The sequence below is a fragment of the Tinamus guttatus genome, unplaced genomic scaffold (genome assembly GCF_059628265.1).
Source record: "Tinamus guttatus ecotype Peru unplaced genomic scaffold, ASM5962826v1 Tinamus_guttatus_pri_ptg000472l, whole genome shotgun sequence".
Taxonomy (NCBI): Eukaryota; Metazoa; Chordata; class Aves; order Tinamiformes; family Tinamidae; genus Tinamus; species Tinamus guttatus.
Window position 1 is genome coordinate 1,555,172 of NW_028289006.1, and position 10,225 is coordinate 1,565,396.

Genomic DNA, 10,225 nt, shown 5'->3' on the forward strand with positions numbered 1-10,225 from the left:
AAATATTAAAATCCACAAAACAGATAGCATTAAAGGAAATTAAGAGAATTTGCTTTTTTTGCACACCTCTAAGATAGCCTAGAAGACAAAAACTAGGAAGCATAGCTTTCCGGAGACCGTTCTCATACAAACTGAGTTCCTGAAAACATGCTGAAATTCTCTAGTCTCATTAGAATCATCCTTATAAGGCATTTACTAGCCACATGGTTTCCAAGTGGCAAAGACCATATTTAGAAACATTTCATTGACCTATGTTTTAAAGTTTTCACTAGTGGTAAAAGGCCCAGTAAAATACAGGAAGTTTGAGTCATTACAGAGGAAAACACAAATAGCCTAGAATTCACTAATGCAGTCTCCCAAACATGATAGTTTCTGCCTAGAAAGGTGGAGGTGAAGACTAAGAGAAACGCTGATCACTTAGTTGCAGATATGGTGCACAGGAACCTGCAAGAAATTTTAGCGTTTAACATGAAGAGCATCACTGAGATAACTCTTGCATTTCAAAGGATTTTGTCACCACAACTGGTGAGAACAAGCATGAAATGGTTAGCTGAGCAAGTTCAAGCAAAAATTTGCAGCTTAATTTGTAGGTTCACTTACCTCCAGGAGAGAGTAAAATTTATATTATTCTGTCCAGTACTTTTCTAATGTGCGAGTGTTACTAACAATGCAAGTGAAGTAAAAAATCATACACAGCTAGACAGAATTCAGGAAATCTAAACTTACAGCAATACAGATTTGTCAGTATAAAGTTCTTAAAGACAACATCCTCCAAAAGGCATCACTTTCACTAAAATGGTAGCCTGTTTTTCTTTTTTTTGCATACATTCAAGATGACTTGCCCATGAAGCTCTTCACATGGCATTCTGCAGTTCTGAGCATGTTTAGAACAAGTACAAGACTTAAATTTACGAAATACAAGTATCACAGCCCATTCATTACTGTTAGCAGGCTGAAGCTTCCTTTGAACAATGTCTACCTTGCTCTTTTATCAAATATGTGACAATACTTTGTAATTAAGCCTGAGCTCCAATGTGCATTCTTGCAAGCAAACAAGAATCTCTCAAATACATCAAATTCAAATATGAACTCAACAGATCAAAACCTCAAGTTATACAACAAAGTTAAGCAATTTTTATACAGTAGGACTAAAATGTAATAAATAATGACTTTTTTTTTTTTTTTTTTGTAAAGAGAACCTTCCAATGGCCCAAAGGGCCTGTAAATCTGACCTTTGCTATTGGACAAATTAATAGAAGTCACAAAAACCAAAATCAGAACGTGTAATAAAGTATACACATTCCAGGACGGAAGAGAATTTTGGTAGAAGGAAGTCCTACTTCAGAAGCTTTAAATAAGTTCCAAAGATGCTTAAAGAAAACAAGCTCTCATGGGATAAGAGGAAAGACCTACTCAAATTAATGACTACCTAGAAAACAAAGGATAGCAATAAATAGCTCACTTGGCTTTTTTTTCCCCTCTCTTCTCCCCAGTTTGTGGTATCACCAAAAAAATCTGTATTTTTCGTCTTGAGAGAAAGAGGGATAGCAGTGGGTGTATGTGCTGGGAAAACAAAATTTGACAGGACACCACCAGTCAAGATAGCAAACAAAACACAACTGAAGAAACACCGAAAGACCTGGCAGTTGGCAAGTACTTAGTATGATAAATAACTGAATTCAGTGTTAATAAAAGCCAGGTAATGCCACATAGATAATACAGCCTTAACAACAAAAGACATGTTCTCATTTTGTTATGCTCCTCAGGAAGCAATGAAATTGTTATGCACTGCACTCTGACATCTGGCCAAAAGAGAAGATTATTAAGAGTGATAAAGCAAACTACAAGGCGGGGGGGAAGGAGTCATCACTGATGCATCAGAGCATCCTACCACTGATGGACTTTCATTTATAAAAAAAAAAAAAAAAAACACAAGGCAAGAAGAAAGTTTGAAGGTAAAAAAAATAATCTAACTGCTGCATAAGAACACAATGTTAAAACACCTCAGGTGAGAAAAGAAATAGCTGAGTTGAGATGCTAGCGTAAGAATCACATGCAGAAGGTGAAAAGGAAACAACCCCTGTGTTTCTTATAGTACTATGAGCTACGAAGCTCTCTGAACATATTAGCCAGCAGGACTAAAGCAAACTATGTTTTCATATGATGTAAAAAACATGGCACTCATTGCCAGGGAACGCAAGCTCAGACATATCAATGAACTCAGAAAATGATTAAGCAAAGGTTTGTAGGAAAAAAATGTATGAAGGGCAGTTCAAAACAGCCTTTGACTTTCGGGAAGAAATTAAACCAGATCGCTAGAATGGCACACTGAAAAAAACAGCAATGAACACTTACACTGTGCAAAGCTTCTGAGAATGAGATTCCTCTAGTGTTAGAGGACTGTTATCATGCATTAAAATGAACCTTTGTTCTGAGCCAGTAAAGAATCTTACATTTTGTAAAATGCCATCCAAGATTCAGTATATCTTTACAATGCACAACATGCTAGCATGGTAGGCTCAACAGGCAGCCAAGCAGACAAGTTTAACTTTGTCAAGCGAAATAACAGAAATGAAAAGAAACATTCAGAACCGATTTCTGTGCTACTTGTTTTAAAGCCTGAATTCATCCACCCATTCAAAAATAATTTTTCATAATCAGTCAAGCAAGTGCTACACTAACTTTATGCATCTTGCTTTATGACAATTTATTTATTCATGTGTGCCTTCCTTGCAGAGTCAGCATGATCTATCCAATATTGTACTAGTTATAAGTGAAGGAATTACTTAAAAATAATTAAAAATAAGTCTAAGGAATAATGTTTTGATGTGCATCAAGTTTTTTTCTAAAAGATTGTAGAATAAATGCAAAGTTAACACCTGCCATAAACACTACAATTAAAAAAAGATCATTTGGTTTCACTTTAAATGGGTATAGACAAATACCACCTAATCAGTATAAGTAGAAACTAGTACTTTCTTACTTTACAAATTCAAAGAAAAGCTCCAACTTCATTTTCATACAATCAGTGATCATCTTTAGTATGAACTATTGTTGCACAGAAGTGGTATTTACTTCATAGGCTCCTTGTTATAGCTTAAGCTATGGAGCAAGTGTGTCTCAGATTTACAAGGGCTGGATGTTGTCAGAACATGAGCAACTGTACTGGATCAGGGTACAAAGATGTAATCCCATGGAGCATGGAGGGTAAGTAGAGACTGATTGTTCTTGTACTGGAAGAGAGAACGAACAGGGAGTATCTAACAAAAGAACCATCAATCATGAGCCACCCTCTATGCTTAGTGGTCCTAATCTGGTAAATTCTTCTTTGTACAGAAGCCATTTCCTTTGAGATTTTCTTTTTTCGGGGGCAGGGTGATGGGGGTGGGGTCAGGTGTGGCAAGGAATGACAAAGGCAAGAAATCAAAATGCAAGCAGTATTCAAGATATGAGTACACTGTGGATTTAGACAGTAGTTTAATCATAGGTTTTATTTTATCTTCCTTTCCTAATAGTTACAGATATTTTAGTTTCTTTTCAAGAGCACTGAACTGAGTTTTTTTTTGTAAATTTAGTAACACCATATCTTGTCCATAAAAGGCAATCCTTATTTTGGATGCATGTGTAAACATGAAAGTAACATTAGAATTGCTTCCACCTCTACCATCCCCTACATACATCACTTTACGTCATCTATACTGACTTTCACCTGCTATAATTATATAGCTTGTTTTAGAACACCATAAAAGCCCGCAAAAATATTACGGAAAATGTTCTATGGAAAAGTACAATTAAAAGATTTCTCTAGTTAAAAAATATTATTCAAAGGAAGATCAAACAGTGTTATGAAGTTGTTTTCTCTGTACACTATTATATAGAGTTTATGTGACTTCCTCCAAAAGATCACAACAGTTCTTTTCAGTTTAGGAATTTCTTCTCCTACATATCACAGCTAAGGTAACACGAAATAGCAGTTACTTCTACAAAATATAGACCTATACTCCTTAAGGAAAGCTGTGTTTATCAGAAATTCCAAAGAAAGCAAACAGCACTTTTACTTGTATCTTTTGTTATTAACATATGAGCTGACTGCTGTTTTTACTATTGAGGTGTTGTATTAGTAACCCACACTATCAACATGTCCAAGCATGATGATTGGGTTTTATTGCCAGCTCAGAATTAATCACCTCACCCTACCTGTATGAATTTTTGAAGACCTGTTTGGGTGTGGTTTTAGTCAATGTTTTCTGATTTCTACCTCTATTTATTAGCAAAAGCCTCTTCAAGTTGCTGCCCAGTAGTGTTCAAGTCCTTCATTCTATGCTTCCAGGAGCCAGCAAGTACCTTTAGGCAGCTGGCAGCTACAAGAAACTCATCAAGTGATTACTTATTTGTTCAACAATAACTTCCTATGGAACCATTCCAAACTAGGCACAAATGCATCAAGATTCTTTTTGTATTTAGCACAAAACAGAAGAGCTGTTTAGTAGTGCACAACAGCCTCACATAAAAATTCTTTCCCCCAGTGCAATATTTATCATGAATATTGACCCGCATCTATTACTCAGCTGTATTTACATAGAAAGCTCTTCCAAGAATAGCTTTGCAAGCTACAACACCCTATAGAAACATCTATTTAGAAAAAGATTAATCTAATAAGTTTGTAGCAGCTTCAAGATGCTCAGATGAAACATTAGTCAACTGATATATACAGAAATTGGCATTTATTGGCAACTAATTTCAGGAAAAAATGATGCAACCTAGATGTTAACACATATTAACATATATAATAATCATATTTTAACAGAAGTACAGTAACTCACATATTTTGCCTCGAACTTCTTGGCTAGCATTTCTACTTCATGCCGCTCACGTTGATCATCGTTAAATGGATCTTCTGAGTGAACTGATTTCTTCTGAAAGAGGCAAAATTAAATGTTCATTCCATTTTATAAGAAACACAGGTAGTATGCATCTAATGAAAGCCATTACATGTCAATAAATTATGCTCTGATGATTGTTTAAGTAGTCAGGACTTGTACTAAGAGACCCATGTACTTACTATCTAAAAATGAGTTTGACCTATTCAAATTATCACTCAATTACTTCTACTGAGAAACAGACAAAAAAAGAGGTAAAGAAAAACAGGCTTCAATTCACATTTGCCCAGGCATCCTGTTACAATCTCATCTGAAAGTGTGAGCATGAGACAAAACTAGGAACGACTGAGGTTCAAGGAGGAAGAACCACCTTTAAATCTAACTTTTTCACCAATACTTCCAACAACAGCCATTTAAGACACAATACACAAGATGTACTTAGTATGCTAATCAACAAGGTGGCAGTTAGATTGATTATAGATGATTATAAAGCTCAGTAAGACACAACTGTAACTAGCGCCATAAGTCCTTGAGTTCTCATTGTTACTTTTGCTTGACAGTGACATTAGTAATCACAGCATAAATTCTGTAAGCCTGCCGCCACAGCAATAATCCAGATTTAATAATCCATTTGTATGGAGCAGGAAGTATCACCCTTTAAAAATACAGATCTCACTGTCAAGTTAGTGAATATTAATCAAGGATAGAAATTCTGTTTGTTTGGCAATAAAACAGAAAACTAGCTCTGCATTCTTCAAAGCAGATGTTTATATATAAACGCAGTAACTGATAAAATGATACTATGATGTCAAATTGAGATGGAATGGAGTCAAGCCTTTTATGAAGGTCAGCCAACTTTAGTGCACGTAGACCACCCACCAATAAATAAATCAAGACTTGTGTTGGACCAGGAACAAGAAGCAACATTCTAAGATCAGAGAGGCTCTCTCTACAGTAAGAAAAGTCAATATACTGTCTAAATAGTGACAAAGTAACTCAATGGTTTAAAAAAAAAAATGCAATGAGACAGTGAAGCTGAGCTAAACTACAGAGACCATAGCATTATCTTATATTTTGTAAACTGGTTCCTTAGAAGGGGTTATAGCTAATACCAAAACATCTAACAAATTATACGTATTTCCTGCAGGCATAGCTAAATATAAATTATTGCTCAATTTATGCAACACCCTTTTCCTGCTTGTAACTGAGGAGAAAAAAAAGTCTATTCTCTATCTTCTGCTATGGAAACGCTTTTGGGATTGGGAAGTTAAGACATGGGTGAGGCCAAAGGTCAAATAAAGTTTTATACTTAATCATTAATTTGCTTCCAGTCAGAAAACCCTAAAAGCTATAGCTTACCATTAAACTCATTAATAAACATTACAGAACTCTCAAATCCCAAAAAGTTTTGATTTTAATAATTTCTAAGGAATCTGATAGACAGTTCTCTTGCATCTAGCAAGAAGTTTAAGATAATATTATTTCAGCACCTTTAGAACAGGCCTGGCAGAAGTCAGTTTGGGCTTCTGGCTCATCTGTTTTAAATTCGAACCTATACACCAAGCAAGCCTTAAACTGTACTTTCAGAAGAGGAAGGTAGACATTCACTTCTGCCAGTTTTGAAGAGACAAAGGGCTTCAACTATAGTAATAAAAACCTCTCAGTTGCATGACAGATTTTTATATATATATATATACCTTCCAAAAAGGTAGATTCTTACTAACAACGCTATTAGAGGATGGTCTCTGTAACCAGAGAAAATAGCAGAACAAACACAATACATGTTTATGTCATTAATTTCTGCCAGCTTTCGATTCAGGATGGAAATCCAGTTCTAGAATAAGAAAAGTAGTGCATTCATCCTGTCAGGTAAGTTCTGAGGTTCTACGGACTTTTACTATGGGACCTATTAAAGTGTTTGAAAATAATCCTGTGCACCAGTCAGAACTATTAAAAAATAAAATAGAAGGACATGTTCCCAACTATATAATATCAAATTTTCAGTGGGAACAGTTATAAAAGTTGAACAACTTCTTGTAACGAATAAGGAGCAAACGAGAACCTTCAGAAAAATCTAAAAATCACCTACAATGATTTACATAACTAAGTTTATCTGAACTGTTCATTTTAAACTGGCTCACTGCTGAAGTAACAAGCAAATTCTGAAAGCTGGAACTCCATTTAAAGCTACAGCATTTCCTGCCACCTAGTTACTATCTGCTTAGAAAGAGTAAATGTAGAAAGGTGGCAGAAGACATAAGTTCCTCAGCCAATATTTCCCTTAACAAGGTAGTTTTTCTCTATTGCTTTAGCTAATAACATCACTGCAGCTCCTCTCCTGCGCAGGTAGGATCAGTATGCCTTTCACTACGCTTCCTATTATCTTTAGGACTTTGCACAGGTTACATGTTTTGCTCATCTGAGAATGACTTTCATCAGGCAAGGCAGATTCTCCCCTTTCTTTTCACACGGCTAATACGAAACTAAGTTTCAGCTACCACATCAAAATTGCATTTTCAGTTTCTGCTGTACACCAAACAAGGAGGCTAAATAATTTTGAAAGAGGAATAAAAGTTCAAAATCACTTTAAAAGCATGGCAACTTACGACACTTTTACATAATCAGCTAGTTGTTACATACAAGCCAGCAAGAACAGGACATTACCATCCGTTCATTTTGCAGCTGGACTCTACAGAGAACTAAAACAGAAGGGTTTCCTTATAAATAATATCCAGTTCTTCTAGCTTCACTACTTCTCTCTTAAAAGCACATTCTTTGATCCCAATAGTACCAAAATCCACTAAACTGATGTCTGTTACACCCCTCCCTCCTTCCCCCAAGATATGAAAATCATCTTAGAACATCATCAAAAATGCAACTTTCCCAGATATAATTTGATTAGGTGGTTAATTATCTTATTACCAGCTGACAGAAAAGCTAGTTATGAAACTGGGAAAAAGGGAAGGGAAAAGACAACCTCCACACACTGCGCTACACTACCCACCAATTACCAGTCTCCTAAAAGAACTGATCAGAGACTTCAGTAGACTAAAGATGCATTAATTCAGAGTAGGCAGAATTGGATTTGTTTGCCTACAACAGCTGCAAGATGGTTATGAAGAAAGGGAGCCTGAGTTAACTTCTATAGGAAGATGTCTGGGAAATAGTTAACAGTCATTGTTTTTTTTCTTTTACACTTGAAGACAATCCAGTTTCATACCCTACCTACTACAGAGCAAAAAGTGAACAGAGAGGTAAGAACAGGTCATCACTGTCATCTAGAAACACTGGGAACCACGACACAGATGTTTTTGCCTTTGCTCACTCTCTGCTGGATTTACAGACTCCATGGCCATACCAACACTGGAACTCGAGGCTTGCTTTTAATTTTCACCAGAACTATCACCACCTTCTCAACAGCACTTACTTCTCTACCCCTGCCCTTTCCAAGAAGGGGTCCCTAAAATTTGCACCGCACCACTACTGAAGTCAACTGCAAAGTTCATCAGTCTCCTCAACTCACTATGGGGATAGGCATAAGGACAGGCATCTCTCCCTCCTACTCTTACTCTCTGCTGACTGGCTAAGGATGCTTCCTCATAACATTCCCCACACAAGTTTTTGTCTTCTCAAACATGATGCAGTCCCAGGAGAAAAATTTCTGTCTGAAAGAGTAAGAAGAGCAAAAGTACTTTTTTCCTTAAAAGAAGTTTCTAAGAGTTACAGGAGCAATCATGCTTTGAACAACGTCCAAAGCACTCAACGTCCAAAGAACTCCTCTTCCATCCCGCCCAAAAGAGGGCAGAAATTCACCTCCAGCACTAGCACCACTCACTGCACTGCTCCGCGAGACTCATGGCAGAGCCAGGCTAATAACTTTTGTCTTACCTATGGAAAATTTGGGGGAAAAACGTAAAAAACAAACAAAAAAGACGGGCACAGCAACGCTCCCACCGGCCGCCGGTGAGGGCTCCCAGGGCGCGAGGCTGCTCCTCCGCGCTAGGACGACGGCCACGACCCGCCGGCGCCCTCGCGGGCTCCGCTCCCCGCAGGGCCCAGGCCAGCGGCGGCCGCCGGGCTTCCCTTGGCGGCGCCGCTGCGCCCCGCCGAGGCCCAGCGCGGAGCGGGCCGGCGCGAGCGATAACGCTGCCCGCAGGGCCGCGGCGGCCTCGGCCCGGGCGGCGCTGGGGGAAGGGAGGGACGGAGGGAGGGGGCAGAGGCGCCGTACCCGCGAGTCCCGGCACAGCAGCAGCTCCGGGTAGCTGAACTCCACGCAGCCCTCTTCCGTGGGGTCCTTCAGCACCACCTCCAGGCGCACCGTGCGGCGCGGCGGGAGCGCCTCCTGCGGCGGCGGGAGCTGCTGCGGCGGCGGTGGCAGCGGCGGCGGCTCCGGCCGCGGCGGTTCACGCTGCGGCTGCTGCTGCTCGCGGGGCGGCTCGAGGCGGGCAGCAGCGCTCTCGCGGGGCGGCGGCAACGGCGGCGGCTCTGGCCGGGGCGGCTCGCGCGGCGGCTCCGGCGGCGGCTCCGCGTCGCGCGCCGGGCTCCCGCCCTCGCGGCGCCTCACGGGTGACAGGCTGACGAACGGCACCCGGCGCGGCTCCGCCGCCATCCTCCGCCGCCCCCTCCCCCCGCCCGCCCCGCGCCCGCCCGCGCGCCGCTCGCCGGTGCCCGCCCCGCTCCGCCGCTGACACCGCTCTCCGCGTGCCCGCCGGCGGCGGCTCCTCCCTGCGCCGCACCGCTGCCCTCGCCCCGCTCCGCCGCCCGGTCGGAGCGGCCCCGGCTACGCTCTCCTCGCCGCCGCCACCCCCGCCATCTTGGCGCCCCCCCACATAAATAGAAGCAGGCGGCGGGGCCGCGCAGGCGCGAAGCGCCGCCCCGCACGGACGCGCCGCCCCGCGCCGCCCTTGTTATTGCTCCGCCGTTGCCCGCCGTCCCCCGCGCCGCGTCACCGCGCCCGCCCCCGGTTGCCGTGGCAATACGCACGCTGCCCGCGGGCGCCGCCTTAAAGGGACCGCGCCACCCGCCCGCGCCGGGTGTCTCCGCCGGCGCTTCGTCTTCCCCCCGCCGCTGGCGCCCCCGGGCGGCCGTTGGGCCTCGCGGGGACCCTCCCTCCCCTCCCCCGCGGCGGGAAAGAAGAAAGAAAGAAAGAAAGAAAGAAAGAGGGTGGCTCATGGCGGCCTTTGATGCAGGAGTTGCCCATTGGCCACCGCTACGGCCTGGCCTGGGGAGCAGGCAGCCCTCGGTGCCCCCCACGGGGGTTGCTCGTCCTCTCGGGACATGTGGGGGTCACGTTTAGAGCAATGTGTCGAGCCCTTCTGAATTGAACAACTGTAGGCCAGTCACAC

At 42.1% G+C, this 10,225-nt stretch overlaps 1 protein-coding gene across 1 annotated transcript in view; it reads right to left on the bottom strand.

Annotated features, from left to right (window-relative positions):
* The window catches only part of UBN2 (ubinuclein 2), a 42,647-nt gene extending 33,158 nt beyond the window's left edge, over positions 1-9,489 (bottom strand). The window contains exons 1-2 of the mRNA XM_088532956.1: positions 9,109-9,489; positions 4,824-4,916 (exon numbers count right to left, since the gene is read on the bottom strand). Coding sequence (XP_088389082.1) covers positions 4,824-4,916; positions 9,109-9,489 — 474 coding nt within the window. The remainder of the gene's footprint in view (positions 1-4,823; positions 4,917-9,108) is intronic.
* Between the last annotated feature and the right edge of the window lie 736 nt (positions 9,490-10,225).